This window comes from Sminthopsis crassicaudata, chromosome 2 (genome assembly GCF_048593235.1).
Source record: "Sminthopsis crassicaudata isolate SCR6 chromosome 2, ASM4859323v1, whole genome shotgun sequence".
In the NCBI taxonomy this organism is placed as follows: Eukaryota; Metazoa; Chordata; class Mammalia; order Dasyuromorphia; family Dasyuridae; genus Sminthopsis; species Sminthopsis crassicaudata.
Window position 1 is genome coordinate 389,205,728 of NC_133618.1, and position 25,952 is coordinate 389,231,679.

The window sequence follows — 25,952 nt, forward strand, 5'->3', positions numbered from 1 at the left end:
AAAGAGCTGCTATAATTATTTTTGTATATGTAGGCTTTTTTCCTTTTCCTTTGATTTTTTTTTTTGGAATGAAGATTTAATAGTCATATTACTGGGTGAAAGGGTATGCAAAAAGCTATTTGTTGATAGTTCCAAATGGTTCCCCCAGAGTGGTGGGATCAGTTCATAACTCCACCCACAGTGCATTAGTATACCTTGTTTTTCACATCCCCTCTAATGTTTTTTTTTTTTTCCCCCAATCTGATAGATGTGAGGTGGTGCTACAGAGGTGGTTTTAGTTTCATTTCTCTTTATCAATCATGATTTAGAGCATTTAATGTAAATATTATTAATTTTGATCTTTTCTTCTCAAAAAGTACCAGTTCATGTTCTTTAACTATTGGGGAATAGCATTATTTTTTTTTCAAAAATAAATTTGACTCAATTTCTTATGAGAAATGCAGTCTTTATCAGGAAAACTCATGGTAAAAAGAATTTCCCCCAGTTTTCTGTTTTCTTTCTAATTTTAGCTGCATTGGTTTTGTTTGTGCAAAACCTTGTTAATTTCATACAATCTCAATTATCCATTACACTTCCCATGATTTTCTCTCTCTTGGTAATAAGCTGTTTTCTTATCCATAGTTCTGACAAATCAAAACCTCTGTGCTTCCCTAATTTGTTTATGATATCACTCTTTATGTTTAAACCATAAATCTATTTTGACTTTATCTCAGTATATGGTTTGAAACATTTCTTTATGCATAGTTTCTGCCAAACTGATTTCCAGTTTTCCTAGCAATTTTTGTCAAATAAGGAATTTGGGTTTATGAAACATGAGATCACTGTGATCATTTAGTAGGGTATATTGTGGACCTAATCTATTCACTTATCTACCACCCTATTTCTTGGCCAGTACACATTGTTTTGATGACTAACAATTTGTATTACAGTTTGAAACCAACTGCTAAGTGGTTTTCTTTCATTTTCACTGTCTTTCCCCAGCCCTTTGATATTCCTGACCAAAATTCACCTCTTTCAAGAAGCCTTTACTATTTCCATATGTAACTTCCCATCTCTTCCTCAGACCCCCAATAATAATTTGTCTTACTATCTCCAAGATGTGCTTTAAATTATAGCTTCATTTACTGCATATTATAATGATCCCGTAAATGCCATGCACACAGTGATTATGCTTTAAATCTCTTCATAATTGCTAACAGCAGTTTTAAGAAACCAGGTATTTAAGAAAAGTTAATAAAAGTGGATTTGTTAGTACTGTAACTAGGTCTCTTCTATGAAATATAAAGGACAAAAACCAATATTTTATCTGGATAAACTACTGGTTGCAAGATTTATTTCTTGGTTGTCACCTACCTTTGGGTATTATTCAAATGTTCTTTAATTTCTTCTCAATTTTATATTTTTAGTATCAAATTTCCAACACTACACTATTATGTGTACCTTTCTTCTTCAGACCTGAAACTTCAGATTTGGTTTTGATACATGTCCTGATTGCTATTTTAAAGATGATATTAAGGACTTTCTATTTCAGCTAGTTTGAATCCAGTGATATTTCCCCCCTATTCATTTGTGCTCTTATTCTTTTTGGTGTTTTGTAAATTTAATAATCTTTCATGGATATAATATTTGTTATCATTAAGATTTTTGAGGAGTAACTTTATTGGTCAGAATAGACAAATTTCACAGGAAGATTTATGATGGCATTATTTATTGAAAAAAGTAGAAAATTTTATTGTTTTTAAAGGAAATTATTTCATTTGAATAGTTACATTTAAGTTGATACCTAATCTCTCTCTCTCTCTCTCTCTCTCTCTCTCTCTCTCTCTCTCTCTCTCTCTCTCTCTCTCTCTCTCTCTCTCTCACATTCTCTTTCTCTTCCTTTTCCTTCCTTTGCTGCTCTTTCTCTTCTAACTCATCCTTCTTCTTTCTCTGCCTCATTAACTGAGATATTTTATTTCTGATAGTCAAGAGATGTTAACTATTTTTTCAGGCACATATATATTTGTACTGAGCATAGAGTGGATTATCAATAAACAAGTAATGGTTGGTAAGGATTATTATCCATTTGTCATGTTTTACATGCCTCTCAATTTTTCCCTAGTCTTTCTAATCCTTATCATTTTTAATTTGTATGGAAGAGGCGCAGCAAGGTATTGCAGTGCATAGAACACCAGTCCTGAAGTCAGGAGGACCTGAGTTCAAATCTGGTCTCAGACACTTAACACTTCCTGGCTGTGTGACCCTGGGCAAGTCACTTAACCCCAATTGCCTCAGGGGGAAATATATATATATATATATATAATAATTTGGATGGAAGAAGTAATAATATTGGAAATACTGAAGATATGGAAACTTTTGTGATCACTAAATTTGAGTCTGTGAGACTTGGAATCTGTAATATATTTGAACTCATGATGTGATATCAGAAATATTATGTGTTGGCAGTTTATAGAAGTCATTAAACTTATTTCATCAGTCATTATGTTTTTCTTCTTTCTTTAGAATGAATAAGGTTGGTAGCTCTGAAATAAGGGAGAAAACAAAATTTCACAATAGATACATGATACTATTGTAATTAACTTGATTTTTAACATTCATTGGGAAAATAGAAATTTAGTTATAACATTCTTGATAAACAGTGATTATTTCAATAATAGATATAGGGGGATGGAGATAAAGGGGGAAAAACTAGCTTCAATAAGTTACTGAAAATTAACAAGTAAGTGATTCATTAATTAGAACTATGTCTGTTTAATTTTTTTCTTGGTTCCCTAAGAAACTTAAGGAAGAACACAGACCTTAATCAATTTTTTGAAGGTTATGAATATCAAAGAGCAAAGAGATCCTGAGTAGTAGGGAATTAGATTTTGCCACAGTGTTAGGGAAGACTGTGTTAATAATTTTTTGGGGTCATCTTCGGAACATTTTCTAGATCATTCAGAAACAACTTATCATTGTCTAAGAATCTGAAAACATTCATCTTTCCCCCTTAAGGCAATAAAGAAGTATTAAAATGATTATCAAAGTTCAATCTTCTGAAAGTATTTGCTGAATGCCTACTGCAAAAAATGTTATCTGCTAAATACAGAGAAGCATTCAAAAATTATTGACAAATGAAGTGATATATAGGATAAGTGGTATCAGATAAGGCTCATGAATAACAGAACAAAGGGATTACGAAATATATGGCCAAAAAGAAGTATAATGTGCTATAAGAATTCAGTGGAGACTGCATTTGAACTAGACCTTGAAGAATAAATAGGATTTGTGTAAGCAGAAATGAAGCAGAATTCTCCATAGAATGAAATCAGAATATAACTTTTTAAAAAAGAAAAAAATTGCAACCTGTGATATACTTGGGATAATTTAGTGAATCAAAGTCTTCTGTAAAGTAGTAGGAGCTATGGCTGGGAGAACAGGATGTTTAAGTTATAGCCCTAGAGATAACCAGGCAGCATATAGCATATGCATGACTTGAGTCCATGTTTTTCTGACTCCAATGTTGGCTCTGGAATATTTTATTCATTGGAATTTATCTTCCCTCTCTCCAACACACTCTTTTTTCCTATCTTACCTATTACTGTTGAGGGTAACTCCATTTCTCAGACTTGCAATCTAAATGTCTTGCTTGATTCCACCCTCTTTCAGCACCAATTATCCAATTTGTTGATTTTGCCTTCTTGATAGCTCTAGAATGTGCTACCTTTTCTTCTTTGACACTTCCAAACACTCTTGTTCGGGCTCTCATCACCTCATGGCTGTACAATTCCAATAGTCTACTTAATTGATTTGCCTTCCACATGTTTTTCTACTCATCCTACTCAACCTGGCAAAGTGATCTTCCTTAAGTGTAAGTCTGACCATGCCATCCTTAATAAGCTTCGATGGTTCCCTGCAGAATTGAGTATAAAATCCTTTACTTAGCTTGCAAAGCCCCTGATAAGTAGCCCCTATACTTGTTAGTCATTTCACAACTTACATAACCCTTCAGCCTTCCCCCCCCCCCCACCAAATACTCTGTCATTCACTGACATAGGCCTTCTTGATGCTCCTCAAAAAAGACATTTCATTTCTTGATACTCCACATTTTCCCTGGTTGAGTACAAGTGTGGAGTACCTTAAGTTTTACAAAGAGAGTTCCTGCCCGGCTAGCATTATATGTGAAAAAACCGACTTTGAGAAAGCAAGTGATTTGTTCACAGCCACAGTAAATAACCTTCAGGAATCAGACCCAAGCCTTCTCTTCTGAGTTTCCTATGTAGTCCTCTTCCCATAGATACCAGTGTTCCTGTTCAGAACTCTACAACTGGAAGTACAAAGCCCATTTTCTTTCCTTACAACACCAATTTATTTCTGAATATTTAAAACCAATTAAAAAAATATAAAAGAACCAAAGCACCATATCCTTCACCATTAAGCAACACAGTCACAATGACAGCATCCTTTTCATCTATGGAGAAGATTGTTGCTGTGCTGGAGCAGCTTACAAAACTCGAGAAATGAAAAATATTTTATGAAACACAATTGGACAAGATTTGAGTTTTGGTGTTTTTTTAAATACCGTAAAGAAAGATTGTAACTTACACACTGATGCCACATGATGTCGCTGTCGACCAGGGAATATCACTAAACCGTATCTTTTGAGTCTTGGAGGGAGGCTCTATTTTGTCGTTAAAAGATGCAAAGCAATGGCGGATGCTGCAGAATAAGACTGGAGGAATCGGACACACATTTTTACCTGTATTCCAATATTTGAGCTATCCTTTGGAATAAAGCGAAGAGTGTTTGCGATGTTGTTTTCCTGGGGAGGCGACTGTGGAGCCCAGCAGTTGCTGCTCTTCTTTCTGCTCCATACATTCTGGGAAGTGGGGAGCGGCCAGATTCATTATTCGGTCCCGGAAGAAGCGAAACACGGTACGTTTGTGGGGCGCATCGCTCAGGACTTGGGTCTGGAGGTCGGGGAGCTGGTGTCGAGGATGTTCCGGATTGTGTCTAAGAGCCGCAGGGATTACTTGGAGGTAAATGTGCAGAACGGCATTTTATTTGTGAATTCTCGGGTAGACCGGGAGGAGCTGTGCGGCCGAAACCCGGTTTGTAGCATTCACCTGGAGGTGATCGTGGACAAGCCTCTGCAGGTTTTTCATGTGGAGGTGGAGATCAAGGACATCAATGACAACCCTCCTATATTCCCAGTGAAAGAACACAAACTATTTCTTTACGAATCTCGATTGCCTGATTCAAGGTTTCCTCTAGAGGGAGCCTCTGACTCGGATACTGGCTCTAATGCCTTTCTTAGTTACAGGCTTAGCGCCAGTGATTACTTCATTCTAGAAATAAAATCAAAGAATGATCAAAGTAAATTGGTGGAACTAGTGCTTAAAAAGCCGCTAGACAGGGAGGAAGTTCCTGAACACCACTTAATACTATCAGCCACAGATGGGGGCAAACCCGAACTCACGGGCACAGTGCAGCTGCTCATCACAGTCCTGGATGTGAACGATAATGCCCCCACTTTCGAACGATCAGAATACGAAGTGAAGATAATGGAAAATGCGGCTCCCGGAACCTTAGTGATCAGATTGAACGCCTCCGATGCTGACGAGGGCATCAATCGGGAGATTTTATACTCTTTCAATAGTCTCGCTCCTCCTGTGATTAAAGATAAATTTCATATAAATCCAGATACAGGAGAAATTTCAATCCAAGGACTTCTGGATTTTGAAGATGTTAATTCGTATGAAATTAGAGTTGACGCGAAAGACAAAGGGACTCCCCCAATGACTGGTCATTGCACGGTCCTGGTGGAAGTCTTGGACGCCAATGATAACATTCCCAACATCTCTATAACGTCATTGTCCCTTCCTGTCAGAGAAGATGCTCTTCCTGGTACAGTAATTGCTTCAATACGTGTGTCTGACCGAGACTCTGGACCCAATGGGCAGGTGACTTGCTCACTGTCATCCCCTGGGCCCTTCACGCTGGTGTCCACCTTCAGAAATTACTACTCGCTGGTGCTGGAGGGTTCTGTGGATCGCGAGAGCGTGCCGGCCTATGAGCTCGTGGTAACTGCGAAGGACGGCGGGAAGCCAGCGCTCTGGGCCACTGCCAGCGTGTCTGTGGCCATCGAAGACGTGAATGATAACGCGCCAGCCTTCGAGCAACCCGTGTATACTGTGTTTGTGAAAGAGAACAACCCGCCGGGCAGTCACATCTTCACAGTGTCCGCGTCGGATCCCGACGCGCAAGAGAACGCGCTGGTGTCTTACTCATTGGTGGAGAGAAGGGTTGGGGAGCGTCCACTGTCTAGTTATGTGTCCGTGCACTCGGAGAGCGGGAAAGTGTACGCCCTGCAGCCCCTAGACCACGAGGAGCTGGAGCTGCTGCAGTTCCAGGTGAGCGCCCGGGACGCGGGCTTCCCTCCTTTAGGTAGCAACGTCAGCCTGCAAGTGTTTGTTCTGGACGAAAACGACAATCCTCCCGTGGTACTGCCCCCTCACTCAGGGTCCGGAGCGGCTGGGGTCGCAGGAACTGAGTTCGTGTCCCAGTCGGTGACAGCGGGCCACGTCGTGGCCAAGATCCGCGCAGTTGACGCGGATTCCGGTTACAATGCGTGGTTGTCTTATGAGTTGCAGCCTGAGTCGGGCGTCGGTCGCAACCCTTTTCGGGTGGGGCTGTACACTGGCGAGATCAGCCTAACACGGGCTCTGGAGGAATCTGATGGGCCGAGGCAGACGCTGCTGGTGCTGGTGAAAGATCATGGAGAACCAGCCCTGTCTACCACAGCCACCGTGCGTGTATCAGTGGTGGAGAATGGACAGACCTCAAAGACTTTTTCAGGAGCTTCCGGGATCTCGGCAAAGGTTGGCATGGGGAAAGAGCCTGCCTTGGTGGATGTGAATGTTTATTTGATCATCGCCATCTGCTCGGTGTCCAGCCTGTTGGTGCTGAGTCTACTGTTGTATGTGGCACTTCGGTGCTCCTCACCTCCACAGGCTTCCTATGGGCCCAGCAAGCCCACGTTGGTGTGCTCAAGTGAAATGGGGAGTTGGTCTTTTTCTCAGCAGCGGCGCCAGGTTTGCTCTGGAGAAGGGGCGGCCAAGAATGACCTCATGGCCTTCAGCCCTAACCTCCCTCCGTGTCCCGTTTCTGGAGAAAGAGGTCAGAAGCAGGAGGCTGGCCTGGATAGCTCAGGCAAGGTGGGTGATTATTGATTATACCTCTTTATTTTTGTTTAGATGGCAATTGTTATTTCCCTCGAGAAGTTCGACGATTGTGGTGACTCATTCCTCTTCCCTTCAAATTTTATTTTTCTCTCATCAAATCATGCCTTCCAACCTACTAAGATTTCAGAAATGCTCTTTTCCTCTTCCATTTTCTTCTCCATCTTCTCCTTTCTTCACATTCTTAAGTATGTCCCTTCTTGGGTCAAAAATTTCATTTATCTTTTACTTAGGTAACCCATTTCTATAGAATTCTTCTCTTGACTAGTTCTCATTACATCTCTCCACTTTAAAGAAACCTACATAATCATTTTGTGCCATATATATCCTTAGTGTGAGTTTTATCTTCTGCATATTTAAGTTCTTATTTTGATCGTTCTTGCATATATTTCATTTGTTGGATAAGTAAAATCATAGTGTTGATGATCATCTCTAAAGCTATCTAGTTTCTTCCATTTAATGGCATTGCATAGCCACTGGGAAAAACGATTTAGAAAACATAAAATTAATTGTCTATGCAATGACTTCTTAAACTTTTCCCCATTCACAGGGTCTTTTTGCTCAAGAAATTTTTGTGACTCTTGTTTCATAGTTGTATATAAAGTAAGTATACATATGAAACATTTACTGATAATAAATCATAATTTATAATAAATCATCTGACATTCAGTTATGAGACCCCTTATGGTGTTGTCACCCTCAATTTAAGAAGCTGGGTTTTATGCCAATGCTAGCTAGCATTTATATATCACATTAAAGTTTGAAAAATATTTGTTTTTATACTATTGTATTTTATCCTCCCAATCATTCTGAGAGGTGTTGTTTTTATTTCTATTTTATAAATGTGGAAAGTGAGGTTTGCTATCATGATTGCCATAATCTGTCAGTGAATTGAATTGATTGTTGTGAACTCTGTATTTATTAATACCCATAGACATACACACAGAGTACAGTATATGTGTGAAATATTATTAGGAGAAAGAGGGATAAAAGTTTTGTAAATTATACAGCAACTAGATCTTGAAAATTTCTTCCCAAAAGAACTCTCTCTGAGCATAGTGAACACCAAAAACACCACCAAGGTATATAATCAACTACATATTAACTGGCAGGATAAAGATATCCATTTATATCTGTTAATACAGCTATAGAGACATAGAGAAATAGATAAGTAGATATTGAGATATATGAACGTGGGATAAAAAGATGTAGATGGACAACAAGCATCTCCTAAAAGTGAAAAAGAGAAGGATACTATATTTCTTCTAGTGAAATGCAAGTCACTTATTGATAGCAAATTTCCTCAAATAGCAAAGACCTGTCCTTTCAACTCAAATATTTTACTAATATTGCTGAGTAAAAGTGAAATCTGGAATGCTCCTGCCTCTGAAGAAGTAAAGATAAATATTACAGAAGGGTGATGAAAGGAGGAATTCTGGGTGTGAGCAGTCAAATATAACCAGTTATGACCCCTCAAAAAATATTACAGGATGTCATCAGTGAATTGTATGACAGAAAGAGAAAACAGACTTGTAATATGAGAAGAGAAATGAATGACACAAGGACAGTTAGTCAGAGTGATCCATTGATATACCGTAGGTGTTGGGAGAAATCAAAGAGAGCCTCAAACATGTTGAGATAACCCCTTGAAACTCACTTGTGTGGACAGGGATTATAGCTGCAGAAGATGGGCAGGCAGTGATAGGCTTTTCTGTTACTGATGGAAATCAGTCACATAATGATGAGATCACGATGGCCCCCAAAATGCCTCGGATCAAGTAAACACTTTCTCTCTGAATTATAAGATATAGCAGATCAACACAGGCTTAGAATTTAAGCTTCTTGGTAAAATCTTGTGTGAAAAGATGATGGAAGTTTACCAGTATTGACATATAAAATGGTGAAAAGCAGTGGAGTAAAGAATTTTACAGAAAGATTGATGACAGATCTAACTAAGCCAAATAATCATAATGGTATTTAAGAATGAAACTCCGAATTCAAGAAGGACATAAAAGGGAGTTATAATCCACAGAATTCTCTAATACTCTTCTTCATCAAGGACAGTGGAATGAGTGCATTTGTGTTATATTATCAAAGTCCCTGAGGTACTGGAGCATAAAAGAGTCAAAATGTCATTATTGAAGTCAAAGGGAAGAATTACTGGAGTGGACCAAAATTTTCTGATGCCATTTTGAGAGTATTGAGCAACTGGGTGGCAGTGGACAGACCACTAGTCTTGAATTCAGGAGGACCCAAGTTCAAATATGATCTCAGACACTTAACACTTTCTAGCTATGTGACCCTGGGCAAGTCACTTAACCCCAGCCTCAGGGGGGAAAAAAATGAGGCAAAAAAAAAAATGAGAGTATTGAGCAACTGAATCTCTAGATAGCTGAAATAGAGGAAGATACCAACTGTTTATCAACTTTTTTGGATATTTTCTAATTTCTTCAAAATCTTCACGTATGCATTCATTGAAGTAATTCACATTGAATGGGACAGTCAAGCTTTCTCAAATTATATTATGGATAAGTATAACTTCCCTTCCCCAATCAATCATTTATTGTGTGCTTATGATGTAACTATAAAACAAAGAATATTGAAGTCATCTAACAATCTGCTAAGTCTTGAGTATGTCACATCTAAGGTAATGTATCTGAGTAGCTAGATGGCACAGTAGATAGAACTCTGGCCTTGGAGTTAGGTTAGGAGGCCCTGACTTCAAATGCCTTAACCCCAATTGCCTCTCAACCCGCCCCCCCTCACCCCCAAACAAACAGAAAGGAAATTTATCTGCCTCTCCTTCAAAGTCTTGGCTCCACAATCACAAACATGACTTTGCTTATTTTTCTTTTTAAAATTTTATTTAATTTTAAAATTCTTTCCTGCCATTCTTCTCATTCCTGAACCACTGTGAAAGCAAGAAAAATAAAACCTATTTCAAATATATATATATATATATATATATATATATATATATATATATATATATATACACATATATATATAATCAAAGATTTTATATATATAATCAAAACAAATTTCCTCTTTAGATAATTCTATTAAAAAAAGAAAAAAAAAAGACAATATACTTCATCATATAGTGAATCCATCAGTTCTCTCTTTGGAAAAGGCTAACATGTTTCATCATGTTGTTGTTATTCAGTTATATCTGACTCTTCATAATGCCATTTAGTGTTTTCTTGGCAGTGATTTATCATATTTGTCTCCAACTCAATTTACAGATGAGGAAATTGAGGCAAACAAGATTAAATGACTTGCTCAGGATTATACAACTAGTAAATGTCATTCATGCAGGGATAATGTATGGCCTAAGCTTTTAATCTCTTCATTATTGTTTACAATGCTTTTCAGAAGATAAGTCCTTAAGAAAAGTTGATACAAGTAGGTTTGTTAGTACAGTGACTAGGTTTCTTCTATGAAATATGAAGGACAAAAATTGACATTTTACCTGAATAAATTATTATTTTCAGGATTCATTTCTTCTCTGTTATCTATCATTGGGCATTATTTGAAATCAAGTTATTTCATTTCTTCTGAGTTTTAGATTTTTCAGTATCATATTTCCAATACTACACTATTAAGTGTACCTTTCTTTTTCAGACCTGAAACTTCAGATTTGATTCTGATACATCTGATTGTTCTTTTAAAAATTATATTAAGTACTTTACTTCAGCTAGTTTGAATCCAGTGCTATATTTCTTATCATTCGTTTTGTGCTCTTAGTTTTGACTTAAGTAACATCATATCTGTCATTGGTAAATTTAATCATCTTACAAGAAAATATTTGCTATCATTAAGATTTTTGAGGAGTAAATTCACTGGTCAGAATAATAAAATTTTATAGAAGACTTTTAGTCATATTTTTATTTTGGAAAAAATGGGAAATCTTATTGATTTAAGAGAAGTGTTTTAAGAGATTTGTTTATTGCTTTTAAGATAATTGTTTTGTTTAAATAGGTACATTTAAGTTGATATTTAATATCTCTCTCTCTCTCTCTCACTGATTGAGATAGTGTTGTTTTTTTTTTCCGAGATATTGGATATTTTGCCACATCAGACAAATTTCAGTTTGTGCTGAGCACAATCTAGGGTATCAATAAGTATTTAATGATTGGTTATGATTATTACTTCCATTTTTCCTATGTTGCATGTCTCCCAACTTTTCCTCATTCTCTTTAATTTCTTAAGATTTTTTATTAGTATGGAAGAAATATTTATAGTTAATAATGTTGGGGTATTGCAGATTTAGGAATTTTCTTCACTAACTGCCAATGAGTTTGTCAACTCTTTTATTTGTATGAGAACACTAATTTTGACTTTCTGAGACTCAGAATCTGCAATACATATTTGAACTAATGGCATGATATCAGAAATATTATTTGTTAAGATTGACATTTCATCGAAGCATGGATCAGTAAACCCATTTCATTCATTATTATGTTTCTTTAGAAGGAATAAAAGTGAGGGAAGGGCTTTGAAATAAGGGGGAAAGCACATATTTTAAGGTAGATATCATGACACTCTTTTAACTAATTTCTATCATATAATAAATCATAGTTGCATTTTTAGTGTATTCATGAAGAAATGTTGAAGACTATGTAATTAGCAACTAGAATGTAACCTTTTTTAAAAAGGAAAAATTGCAATCAATAATGTAACTGGGGTAGGCACCTTCCAGTGAGAGAATGCCTTCTTTCATCACATTAGCATTTAGTCTTCAATTAAGGGTCTTTAAAGAGTTGCCTGGGCATTCATTCATTGATAGTAAACAATAAATGACTATACACAATAAATAACTATAAAAAGGGACTATGAAATAAATGACTGAAAAGAAGTATAATGTGCTATAAGAATTCAATGGAGATGGCATTTGAACCAGATATTAAAGAATGAATATGATTTATGTAAACAGAAATGAATAAGAATTTTATTTAGGCTGAAATTTTTCTAAGTATTACAGGGAGCTCGAGGAGAGTTTCTACTAAAAACTAATCAGATTAATTCCTTGGATTAGTAAATCAAAATATGTTGGGGAAAGAAAAACCTAAGGGATGCTGGCGATGATGTAAATAACAATTAGAATGTAACCTTTTAAAAAAGAAAAATTGCAACCCATAATATTATGGAGATAAGCAATTTCTTGTAAGAGAAAAACCTTCTGTCATGCAGATAAGCATTTATTCTTTGGCTAAGGGTTTTAAAAGAATTGCCTAGGAGCACAGAGAGTTTAAGTTACATCCCCAGAAACATCCAGTCAATAAGTATCATAAGTATGACACAAATCTATATTTTTCTGACTTTAAGATTCAGTCCTGTGATATGTTCCTCATTGTTATTTATCCTTCCCTACAAACATTTCTCTTTTCCTAACTTACCTATGATGTTGAGAACACCACCATTCCTCAGACTTGCAACCTAGATGTCATTCTTGACTCCATACTCTTTCAGCACCAATATCCAATTTGTTGTTGAGGGCTGTTGATTTTACATTCCTAATATTTCTCAAATATGCCACTTTGTCTTCCCTGATACTTCCAACCATAATCTTGGGGGCTCTCGATACTTCATGCCTGGGCAATTGCAATAATATACTTGATGGGTTTATCTTCCACAAATCTTTTACTCAACCACCACAAAGCTGGTAAAGTTATCTTTTTAAAGTAAAGGCCTGACCTATATTCCAGTGATTCTCTATTACCAAAGAATTGACTATTAATTTCTCTGTTTAGCCTACAAAGCCCTTGATAAGTTGCTCTTCAACTTTTTTAGTCATCTTATACCTTAAATAACCCTTCAGCCTCCCTCTCACTAAAATACTCTGCAATGCAGAGACACTTGGCCTCCTTGATATTCCTCAAAAAAGACATTCCATCTCTTGGCACTGGGCATTTTCCCTGGTTGTCTCTACAAATGTGAAATGTTCTCCCTTCTCATCTCTACCTTTTGGATTCTCTAACTTCCTGCAGAACTTATTTAAAACCCTAACTTCTGTATGGAATGTTTCTTCTATTGCTTTCTTTTTGTTGCTTATTTCCTATTTATTTTGAATATAAACTGTTCATAAGTAGCTGCTGGCATGTTGTTTCCTTCAGAAGATTGTGTGCTCCCTCATAGCTTAGCTTAGTATAGAGTTTAGCTTAGTAGTTGGCACACAGTATTTATTTATTGGCTCAATCTTTATTGCCTCATTACTTAAAATACATCTTGAATATTGTAAAGATTAAATTGTTATTATATTATAATATATAGTTATAGTACTTTATGTTTTATGAAGGAATTTCCTGGCTCAATAGCATAATAACCATTTTCTATGTGAAGAAACCAACTTTGAGATGGCAAGTGTTTTGCTCAGTCATAGTAAGCAGCTTTCAAGAATCAGACCCAAGTCTTCTGACTCTTCTGAGTTTCTCATGCAGTGTTCTTCTCATAGATAGCAGAGTTCCTATTTAATGTTCTAAAACATAAAGGTTTTCCACATCTCAAAAGGAAGTACTGAACTAATTTTCCTTCCCTATTATATTACATTCTTTCTGAAAATTTAAAACAAATTTAAAGACATAAAAGAACCAAAGCACCTTATCCTTCATAATAAAGCAGCAGAAGCAGTCACAATGTTAGTATCCTTTTCTTCGATGAAGAAAAGGGCGGAGTTCTCAAAGTTTGAAAAATGAGAAAAATTTATGAAATAAAATTAAATTCTGGGCAATATATGAGCTACTTATTTAGAGTAAAGAAAAAAATTTTACTTACAATTTGGAGCCACATGATGTCGCTGTAGACCACGGAATATATCTAAACGTCTTTTGGGTGTTGAAGAAAGGGTCTATTTTGTCGTTAAATGATGCAAAGCAATGGCGGATGCTGCAGAATAAGACTGGAGGAAACGATCAACCTTCTTTTTCTGTGTTCCAAGTTTTGAACTATTCTTTTGGAATAAAGCAAAGAGTTTTTGCGATGTTGTTTTCCTGGAGAAGCTTCTTAGGAGCCCCGCAGTTTCTATTCTTTCTGCTCCAAACATTCTGGGAAGTGGGAAGAAGTCAGGTCCATTACTCCGTGCCGGAAGAAGCGAAACACGGTACGTTTGTGGGACGCATCGCACAGGATTTGGGTCTGGAGGTCGGGGATCTGGTATCCAGGTTATTCCGCGTTGTGTCTAAGAGCCGCAGGGATTACTTGGAGGTAAATGTGCAGAACGGCATTTTATTTGTGAATTCTCGGATAGACCGGGAGGAGCTGTGCGGCCGAAACCCGGTTTGTAGCATTCACCTGGAGGTGATAGTAGACAAGCCTCTGCAGGTTTATCATGTGGAGGTGGAGATCAAGGACATCAATGACAACCCTCCTATATTCCCAGTGAAAGAACAAAAACTGTTTATTCCCGAATTCAGGTTGCTGGACTCAAGGTTCCCTCTAGAGGGAGCCTCTGACTCAGATATTGGCTCTAATGCCTTACTAAGTTATAGGCTTAGCGCCAGTGATTACTTCACTCTAGAAATAAAATCAAAGAATGATCAAAGTAAATTGGTGGAACTAGTGCTTAAAAAGCCGCTAGACAGGGAGGAAGTTCCTGAACACCACTTAATACTATCAGCCACAGATGGGGGCAAACCCGAACTCACGGGCACAGTGCAGCTGCTCATCACAGTCCTGGATGTGAACGATAATACCCCCATTTTTGAACGATCAGAATACGAAGTGAAGATAATGGAAAATGCGGCTCCCGGAACCTTAGTGATCAGATTGAACGCCTCCGATGCTGATGAGGGCATCAATCAGGAGATTTTGTACTCTTTCAATAGTCTCGCTCCTCCTGTGATTAAAGATAAGTTTCATATAAATCCAGATACAGGAGAAATTTCAATCCAAGGACATTTGGATTTTGAAGATGTTAATTCGTATGAAATCAGAGTTGATGCGACCGACAAAGGAACTCCTTCAATGATTGGTCATTGCACGGTCCTGGTGGAAGTCTTGGACGCCAATGATAACATTCCCAACATCTCTATAACGTCGTTGTCCCTTCCTGTCAGAGAAGATGCTCCTCCTGGTACAGTGATTGCTTCAATCCGTGTGTCTGACCGAGACTCTGGACCCAATGGGCAGGTGACTTGCTCATTGTCATCCCCTGGACCCTTCACGCTGGTGTCCACCTTCAGAAATTACTACTCGCTGGTGCTGGAGGGTTCTGTGGATCGCGAGAGCGTGCCGGCCTATGAGCTCGTGGTAACTGCGAAGGACGGCGGGAAGCCAGCGCTCTGGGCCACTGCCAGCGTGTCTGTGGCCATCGAAGACGTGAATGATAACGCGCCAGCCTTCGAGCAACCCGTGTATACTGTGTTTGTGAAAGAGAACAACCCGCCGGGCAGTCACATCTTCACAGTGTCCGCGTCGGATCCCGACGCGCAAGAGAACGCGCTGGTGTCTTACTCATTGGTGGAGAGAAGGGTTGGGGAGCGTCCACTGTCTAGTTATGTGTCCGTGCACTCGGAGAGCGGGAAAGTGTACGCCCTGCAGCCCCTAGACCACGAGGAGCTGGAGCTGCTGCAGTTCCAGGTGAGCGCCCGGGACGCGGGCTTCCCTCCTTTAGGTAGCAACGTCAGCCTGCAAGTGTTTGTTCTGGACGAAAACGACAATCCTCCCGTGGTACTGCCCCCTCACTCAGGGTCCGGAGCGGCTGGGGTCGCAGGAACTGAGTTGGTGTCCCAGTCGGTGACAGCGGGCCACGTCGTGGCCAAGGTCCGCGCAGTTGACGCGGATTCCGGCTACAATGCGTGGTTGTCTTATGAGTTGCAGCCTGAGTCGGGCGTCGGTCGCAACCCTTTTCGGGTGGGGCTGTACACTGGCGAGATCAGCCTAACACGGGCTCTGGAGGAATCTGATGGGCCGAGGCAGACGCTGCTGGTGCTGGTGAAAGATCATGGAGAACCAGCCCTGTCTACCACAGCCACCGTGCGTGTATCAGTGGTGGAGAATGGACAGACCTCAAAGACTTTTTCAGGAGCTTCCGGGATCTCGGCAAAGGTTGGCATGGGGAAAGAGCCTGCCTTGGTGGATGTGAATGTTTATTTGATCATCGCCATCTGCTCGGTGTCCAGCCTGTTGGTGCTGAGTCTACTGTTGTATGTGGCATTTCGGTGCTCCTCACCTCCACAGGCTTCCTATGGGCCCAGCAAGCCCACGTTGGTGTGCTCAAGTGAAATGGGGAGTTGGTCTTTTTCTCAGCAGCGGCGCCAGGTTTGCTCTGGAGAAGGGGCGGCCAAGAATGACCTCATGGCCTTCAGCCCTAACCTCCCTCCGTGTCCCGTTTCTGGAGAAAGAGGTCAGAAGCAGGAGGCTGTCCTGGATAGCTCAAGCAAGGTGGGTGATTATTGATTATACCTCTTTATTTTTGTTTAGATGGCAATTGTTATTTCCCTCAAGAAGTTCCACATTGTGGTGACTTAATCCTCTTCCCTTCAAATTTTAGTTTTCTCTCATCAAATCATGCCTTCCATTTCTTAAGCAACCTGCTCAGATTTCAGAAATGCTTTTTTCCTCTTCCATTTTCTTCTCCATCTTCTCCTTTCTTCATATTCTTAACTATGTCCCTTGTCCCCTTCTTGGGTCAAAATTTTCATTTATCTTTTACTTACAACACTATGGAAATGATAACATGTTTGTTCCTTGGAGTAGTTTCTATTACATCTATTTACTATTTTAAAAAATGCAGCCAGATAATTATTTTGTGACACATATATCATTAATCTAAATGATGTTGTCTTCTTCATGTTTAAGTTCTCATTTTTATTGTTTTTGAATTCATTCAATTTCTTCAATAAGCAAAGACCAATGTTTAGATACTAATCTTAAAGATATATCATTTCTTTGTGTTAATATCATTATATAGCCACAATGATTAATTCTTCATAACATATACAATTAATCATGTATTGCTATAGCTAACTAGCTTTATGATGTTAAAGATCTTCAAAATCTTTAAGATTTGCAAAATGTTTTGTACATGTTACTGAATTTGATCTTCACAACAACCTTGTGAGATAAGTGCAATTATTCCCATTTTTAAAACAACAAAAATAAAGAGTTGCTTTATCAATTTTCTTCTTCTTCTTCTTCTTCTTCTTCTTCTTCTTTTTCTTCTTCTTCTTCTTCTTCTTCTTCTTCTTCTTCTTCTTCTTCTTCTTCTTCTTCTTCTTCTTCTTCTTCTTCTTCTTCTTCTTCTTCTTCTTCTTCTTCTTCTTCTTCTTCTTCTTCTTCTTCTTCTTCTTCTTCTTCTTCTTCTTTTTCCTTATAGTTCCCTCAGTTACATGTTAATAGAATTTTGGATTTTACTTAATTTTTGTCCTTCTCATATTCCATCTCATTTATGTATTCTATGAGTTCTGTTGAAGATTGAGTTCAAAAGATTTTAGAAAGTGACATCTGACTAACATTTAACTAAGGCAGAAATTAATGGAATCTCCCTGAATAAATGAAATGAAGTATGGACCTAAGGGAACTTAATGTTATTTCAACAAATCAGGAAACCTGTTTTGGCATTCTGGTATCTGTGGCAACAAAGACTAGTCTCTCCAATCTTTTTTGATTGGTCCTTGGAAAGCAATAGTTGTGGAACAATGCAATCTAGTGACTTGGTTGGCTGGGGAAGATTTCTGGAGAAGTTAAAATCTGCTTGTAGATGAGCTGGAGCATCTGGTACCCATTTCAGGTATAAGATCAGATAATTTCAGCTGAGAGAAACCTATTCCATGGGTTAGTCTCACATCTGATCAATCCCCATCTCTATTCCTCATTATGGCCAGAGCTGTTGTCTGATCTAAGTCTGATCAAAAGCATATGACCAAAAGTATTAATGCTTCAATATTTGTACAAAAAGTTCCTCTAAGACTGGTTTGAGAAAAGAATTGAACACTTTATGAATTTAATAGGCTATGATACAGTAGATTATAGAACCAAATACTTTATTTGAGACTATTAAACCTAATGTACTTAGATCCAATAATGAGTAAAAGACATTGGTGACTGACCCAGATTTAGATTTTCATTATGTTGGGATTCAGCAGTAAATATCAGAGAAACACTTGTTGAGAATTGACATACTTGCACAGAGAACTGTGTAGTTACATGAAGCCTATCCAGGGGTCCAAATCTCTCATTTCTTACAAGCTTGGCAGCCACTTGAGTCAAATAACCCATCCATTCTGATACCATTAAAATAATTTTCTCCATCACCAGTACAGACTTTGCCTGGGACAGCCACCCATATCATATCTGTTGGCTCATTGCATATTAAAAATACCAAATTTGAACAGCTATCATGAAAATGTATTACCTTACATTTGTATTTTTAAAAGAGATACATTGAAAATGCATTTAAAAATATCATTCTGAGGAAGTTTTATATCTTCTGGGGTTTTTTTGTCCCTCCCCCCAAGGAGTTTTCTATTAAAGGAAGCTAACTAGGGTTATAGTAAATCACTCATGTGATTTAGAGGAAAGAACATTATATAAGGAATTAAAAGAGTTGATTTGACCCTTGTGTAATTACTAGTTCTGTGCTCTTATGTAAATTACTTAATCTCTCTTATCTATAACATGAAAAACTTCTTTCTGTGCTTCATACACCCCTCTCCCCCTCCCATTTTCCTCCTCTCCCATTCTCCTCTTTCCCCCACCCCCACCATTATTGTGAGATAAACTATGCTAAGAGATGAATTCTGTTAGAGAATAAGAAATGCTGATTTTGAAATTAGAGAAACTGTTTTGAAAGCCGGATTTGTGACTTTCTTTAACTTTCTTGGGCAAATCACTTCCTTTGACAAGTCACTTCTTTTGAGTTTCAATTTTATTAACTGTAACATAAAAGATTTGGACCAAATAACCTCCAAAGACCTGTAAAGGTGAAACCCTCTGAGCTTACAAAGGCACAAAATGCCTTTTAAATAATGAAGAGCTATGTAAATGTTAGTGTGTGTGTGTGTGTGTGTGTGTGTGTGTGTGTGCGCGCGCGCGTGCGCGCGCCTTGCGCATCTAGTTATCTTTACTTTTAAAAGTTTGTAAGGGAGCACCAGGATTCTGAGATCCATGGAGGAAAGCAAAAGGGGGATATTGTAGGTGTTGAGGAAAAGTTTCACTCATTTCAGGATTTTGCTTAAGGGATAATTCCCTGTGCCTCTGTGGACTTCATTTTCCATTCTATGTAGAGTTAGGAAGATACAAAAGCCCTTTTCTGTGGGGGAGAGATTATATTAAATATTTCTGGGTAGATAATATTTTGACATACTTCTTTTGAATATATCTTAAAAGTTTTTAATTTTTCAAATTATGGGAGGCAGTTGGTCTTAGAATCAAGAAGGCCTTGGTTCAAGTTCTGCCTATGACATGCACGTTATGTGATATAGGGCTGTTTCTCCCTGTTTTTCAGGACTGAAAGACTTTAAGTTACAGAGCAAGTATTAATCTTTGGCAGAGAAGCTTTACTTATAAGGCATTCTATAAACCATACCATAAGGGAGGAGGGGGAAGAAGGCAATTCCAAATTTTCTCAACTTAAGTAGAGAGATTGTGCTGTAACAATTTTTGTACCAAAAGTAACAAGACACCTTTTAAAAGCTATTATCACTCAAGTGGCATTAAATGAAAATTTAAAAAAAACTTTCAAATTGAAGTGATATTCTTTTTTGTTTGTTTTTAGATGTAGAAGAAAACTGAATTTCATTATAATCTTTAATTTTATTTCTTTAGGGAAAATGAAACTCTTACTTCCCACGTGAGGTATAACCATGGAGAAAAGCTTTTCATTTTGAACTATGATTTCTTAGTAACTTTGAAAACATTTATAGAAAAGGAATAACCATCCCCCCCCAATACTAGCAGAGGTAATATAGGGGGGAAAGGACATTTTATTTTTACAATAATAACTTTCCAGAGACAATGTGGTTTAATGAAGCGAAAGTTGGCTGTAGAGTCGGGAATTCCTGGGTTTAAAAACGGAAGTAGTGGTGAAAATGTCAAGGAAGGACTTTTCCATTCAAATATCTAAAAACTGATAGCAAATGAAAGGAATATGAAAACTAATAGAATATGATAAAACACTACAATAATTTTCAGATCCCCAGAGTTCAGATGGAAAAAAAACCCAAAAAAACCCTTATTCTCTTGTGTGTATATTATGAAACTTTATAAATGATGATATGTAAGAAAGAAATTATAACATTTTCTCGGATTTTATGTGAAAATAACGTTGTAAGATGAAGCTATAATTTCAAGAGTTCTACTAGACATATAAAATAAACAACAGCATATTTTAAAGACCATGAAAAAATAATTAAAAATCCTAAAAAAGATTGAAAAAATAAAGCCTGCAACGAATCGCGATAGTACTTACAAACTGAGCCACATGATGTCGCCATACACCGCAAAGTGGGCTTTTAAACAAAAGAAAGCACTTTCTCCCCAGTGTAGAAAGAATCTCATTCAGTAGCAGCTTCAGGGAAACGAAAAAAGAAATTGGATTCAAAGATTCACACCACCCCAAAGATGATATCTATTTTGGGTCAAAAATAGATGATATAATTCCAGAAGAAAGGATTTGCAATGGGATTTTCCGGGCGAGGCGGCCTGAAGCTTTTGCATTGTCTTCTCCTCTATTCAGCCTGGGATGTGGGGAGCGGCCAGGTCCATTACTCGGTGACGGAGGAAGCAAAACATGGTACGTTCGTGGGCCGTATCGCGCAGGATTTGGGTTTGGAGATCGGGGAGCTGGTATCTAGGCTATTCCGGATGGTTTCTCCCAACCGAAGGGACTACCTGGAGGTAAACGTGCAGAATGGCATTTTGTTTGTGAATTCTCGGATCGATCGTGAAGAGGTGTGTGGCCACAGCTCCATTTGTAGCATCCATCTGGAGGTGATTGTGGACAAACCGCTGCAGGTTTTCCATGTGGAGGTGGAGATCAAGGACATTAATGACAACCCTCCGGTATTCTCCATAGCACAAAAGAATCTGTTTATTTATGAATCCAGCCCATTAGATTCTAGGTTTCCACTAGAGGGCGCGTTGGATGCAGATATGGGAGTGAATGCAGTTCTCACCTATAAGCTAAGCCCCAATGATTTTTTCATTCTAGATGTACAAAACAGTGATGAACAGATTAAACCTCTCGGGCTAGTATTAAAGAAAATTCTAGACAGAGAAGAAACTCCTGAACTTCACTTACTGCTTACAGCCACTGATGGGGGCAAACCAGAGCTTACCGGAACAGTTCAGCTGCAGATCTCTGTATTAGATGTGAACGACAACGCCCCTAAATTTGACAAAAAAGTCTATAAAGTTAGATTAGCAGAAAATTCGTTAAACGGGACAATGGTAACAAAAGTAACTGCCTCAGATATGGACGAAGGAACAAACAGCCAAATTATTTACTCTTTTGAGAGTGATGTCTCCCCAAATATATTGTCTAAGTTCGTGATCGATCCGATGGATGGAGACATCAGAGTGATTGGACAAATTGATTTCGAAGAAAGTAAATTATATCATATCCAGATAGAGGCTACTGATAAGGGAATTCCCAAGATGGTGGGTCATTGCACAATCTTGGTCGAAGTAATGGACGTCAATGATAATATCCCCGAAGTAACAATAAAATCTCTGTCACTACCGGTCCCAGAAGACTCTCCGTCAGGCACCGTCATCGCTCTCATCAGCGTATCTGATAGAGATTCGGGCACCAATGGGCAGATAACTTGCTTGCTGTCACCCCCAGGGCCTTTTACTCTGGTGTCCACCTTCAGAAATTACTACTCGCTGGTACTAGAGGGTTCTGTGGACCGTGAGAGGGTGCCAGCTTACGAATTAGTGGTGACTGCGAGAGATGGCGGGTCGCCAACTCTTTGGGCCACAGCCAGCGTGTCTGTGGCCATTGCCGACGTGAACGATAACGCACCTGCCTTTGAGCAGGCAGTGTATACAGTGTTTGTAAAGGAGAACAACGCACCGGGCAGCCACATTTTCACCGTATCCGCCTCGGATCTAGATGCGCAAGAGAACGCGCTGGTGTCTTACTCGCTAGTGGAGCGACGAGTAGGGGAGCGTTTATTGTCGAGCTATGTGTCTGTGCATTCAGAGAGCGGGAAAGTGTTCGCCTTGCAACCCCTAGACCACGAGGAGTTAGAGCTGCTTCAGTTCCACGTGAGTGCCCGGGATGCGGGCTTCCCTCCTTTGAGCAGCAATGTGAGCCTCCAGGTGTTCGTGCTGGACGAGAATGATAATGCGCCGCTTGTGCTACAGCCTCACTCTGGCGGCAGCCCAGTGACTGAGCTAGTATCACAGTCAGTAACTATAGGCCATGTAGTGGCCAAGATTCGGGCTGTGGATGCGGATTCAGGCTACAATGCGTGGCTGTCTTATGAACTGCATCCAGAGATGGGAGTTGCTCGAAGCCCTTTCCGAGTGGGTCTGTACACTGGAGAGATCAGTACTACCCGGGCCTTGGAGGAGATGGATGGATCAAGGCAGATGGTGATGGTGCTGATAAAAGACCACGGGGAGCCCCCTCTATCAGCCACTGCCACTCTGAGTATATCCATCGTGGAGAATGGGCAGGCACTGAAGGCTTCCTCTGGTGTGTCCAGATCAGTGGCTAGTGCAGGAAAGGAGGCAATAGCACTGGATGTAAATGTTTATTTAATAATCGCCATCTGTTCAGTGTCCAGTCTTTTGGTGCTCAGTCTGCTGCTTTATGTAGCAATGCGGTGTTCTGCTCCCTCGCAAGTTGGTTCTGGACCTGGAAAGCCCACCCTTGTTTGCTCCAGCGAGATTGGAAGCTGGTCTTATTCCCAGCAGCACCGTCAGAAAGTTTGCTCTGGAGAGGGAGGTGCCAAAAGTGACCTTATGGCCTTCAGTCCTAACCTTCTTCCGTGTTCTGGTCCAGCAGACAGTGCAGAGCAGCAGGCAGTGGGTCAAGATCATCCCATCAAGGTGGGTCTCAGAGTTTCTTATTGATTATTCAACCTCATATTTGATCATAGGAGATATTTCTCTCAAAAAATTATGTTTTGGCCCTGTTTTCTTCATTTGATTATTCCCCCCCTCCTTTTGTTCTTTAAATTAAACTTATTTCTGAAAACTTTCCTAGGGAGATAAAAATGGTAATTCCTCTTTGTTTTATCTACTTAATATTTTGGAAAATTCATAATATTTTTATTTGCATTTGTTTATAATCAATAATAGCAACTGTGTGTAAAACTTTTGGTTTGCTAAAGCACTTTATGCATATTATCTCATTCTTTCCTCACAATTCTAATATGTCAAACTTCTTCCTATACAGTAATGAATAATATAGTAAGAAAATAAATCAGGATGAATTTTTATTATAAAATCTTTTATATAAATATTTTTCTTGAGTATTTTTAATGCATTCTTTTTTGTTTTCTTATTGAACATTATAAATGGCCTTTTCTAATTTTGAAAGGGGAGAATTTGTTCTTTGATGTATATCTTTTAAAATGAAAATGTATTTTTAAAAGCTAATCATTAAGTATTAGCAGAGTACTCTAAATGGTGACTCACATCTTTGTGTCACACTTAATGGTCCATGAAATAGGATCTCCTTGGGAAAATCTATGTTTCTTAGTTGTTATCAGATGTAACATTTGAATTTCTTTATAATTATGAATTGTTCAGTGGTTGGGGAGAGTTTAGTTCCTAGTAGTAGCCACTGTACTCTGTAAGGCAAAAGTATTTAAAAAACCTTTTTATTAAATTTATTGAGCATTTACTATGTAAATGATCCTGTATCTGTACCAGATGATTTGATAATTCTTTTCTCTATAGTTAATTTTGGTGAAGTATTTGATGAGAACCTTCAGTAATTGAGATGCATCAGTAGTCTTGGTATCAAGAACATTAAACATCCTTATAAAAATTTAAAAGGAAGACCCCATGACAGAGGATAAAATTATTTTCACTTTGGAATTTCTTCCTGAAAGTAGCTTTATTAATAATATTCTTTACTTGTGAATGAACTCCTTAGTTCCTGCAGTGGAGGTTTTTTTTAATTTTAGAAGTAAAAAAAAGCAATTCAGTTGTCATAAACTAGACTATCAATACCACTCTATCACTTATGCTTTTCAACATATGGTTATTGTCATCTTTTCTTTTTGACTTTAGAATAGATACTCCTTTTGACTAAAGGAATGATAGCCAGGCATCTAAATCTCAAATGCTCAGGAAATTTTCCTGATGTTTTCTCCCTTTAACTTTTTCTTGAATAGATGATCTGTTAACTGAAGATGTCACTCAATTTTCCTTAACTTCATGAGATGTTTGCTCATCTTTCTTGCTATACTCATAGCAAGAAAACTGGAAAGATCACAGTGATGTTTGTACAACAGCATTTGTTATAGAACATGAAGAAATAAACAAATTTCATTGAGAGCTTGATAAATCTTTTTGGGAGAGAGAAACACACATAAAGGCATAAGAGAAAGGCTAAGATAAAGAAACAGAGTCAGAGAGAGAGAGACAAAGACAGAGTCAAAGAGAGGGAGAGGAAGAGAGAGAGAAAAATAGGGAAAGGGAGGGAAAAAAGGAGATGAGAGAAAGGGAGACGATAGAGACAGGAAACTCCTAGAAAGAGAAAAAGGGGAAGGAAAAGGGGAGGTTAGCCAAAAGTACTTTGGGAAAACCATTTCAAGATGAAGAAATAAAAAGGGCCAACATTTTGTAGACTGTTAGAAGGATTCTCTGCAAAAAAAAATGAGCAGAACCTTGAAACAATCAGCTCCAAAAAATGAAATTGATTATCCATTTGTTTTACTCCAGACCTGTGATTTCATTGGAATGGTGAACTTTTGGAGTAGTACTTTCATTTAGGTATTCAGATCTCCAATTTGTGTGTAATCTACCTGGGACAATGAGAGATTAAATGACTTGCTTAGGGAAACTCAATTTTCATATGTCAGACATGGAATTATATTTAAGCAAACAGGACTAGTGATTACTCCCTTGAAATCATTTCCAAAGAAAGTTTATGTTCACAGTTACAACATAAATTATTTCATGTAAGAAGGCATAAAGATAAAGGGGAAAATACTGTGTGCAATGAAAAAAGCAATTATCTGACTTACTCAAATGAATTTTGGATTATGAAATCTAGAAAATTGATAAAAATATATATAACTGATGTGAAGCAGTTATCATAACATGGAGATACATGGAATCTACTTGCTATTTAATCCAAGAAACAGAAATTTCTCACCAAGTAGTGTTGCAAAGAATAAAAATACCAGTTGGAAGTAGAAACTAATTTGCAGCCCATTAGGGAGGATTATTACTGCTTCACAAAACAGTGGGGGACAAAAATTCGTATTTCAACAACTTGGTTGAGATACAACTAATCTGTATCATACCAAATATATTTATAGATGAAACTGGAAGTAAGATAATAAGTATTATGCAAAATGGATCATATTTGTTAGTATAGCGCATCTTCTGGATCTCTCAGACAATTCACAAATTGGATACCCCAGGGGACTGGCTTTTCCAAGTTCAAACAATTTTGTGGAAACATACTTTTATAAATGTAGCTCACAGTTCTTTGCCACTTCACTTTTAATAATCAGAATAGTATGAACAATAGTTATAAATCCTCTTTCCTAAAAACTTGGGCCAAATTCTCTCCCCAAATATACACAGCACCAGAGGAAAATG

General features: G+C 38.1%; 1 protein-coding gene across 3 annotated transcripts in view; it reads left to right on the forward strand.

Annotated features, from left to right (window-relative positions):
- The first annotated feature begins 4,648 nt into the window (after window positions 1-4,648).
- The window catches only part of LOC141556808 (protocadherin alpha-C2), a 182,175-nt gene continuing 160,871 nt past the window's right edge, over window positions 4,649-25,952 (forward strand). Inside the window, exon 1 of one of the 3 annotated variants that reach the window (XM_074291599.1) lies at window positions 4,649-7,196. In XM_074291599.1, coding sequence (XP_074147700.1) covers window positions 4,791-7,196 — 2,406 coding nt within the window. In that variant the 5' untranslated portion in view covers window positions 4,649-4,790. Of the gene's footprint in view, window positions 7,197-14,006; window positions 16,602-20,401; window positions 23,220-25,952 lie in introns of those variants that run through there. The other 2 variants (XM_074291595.1, XM_074291605.1) reach the window with 2 other exon arrangements.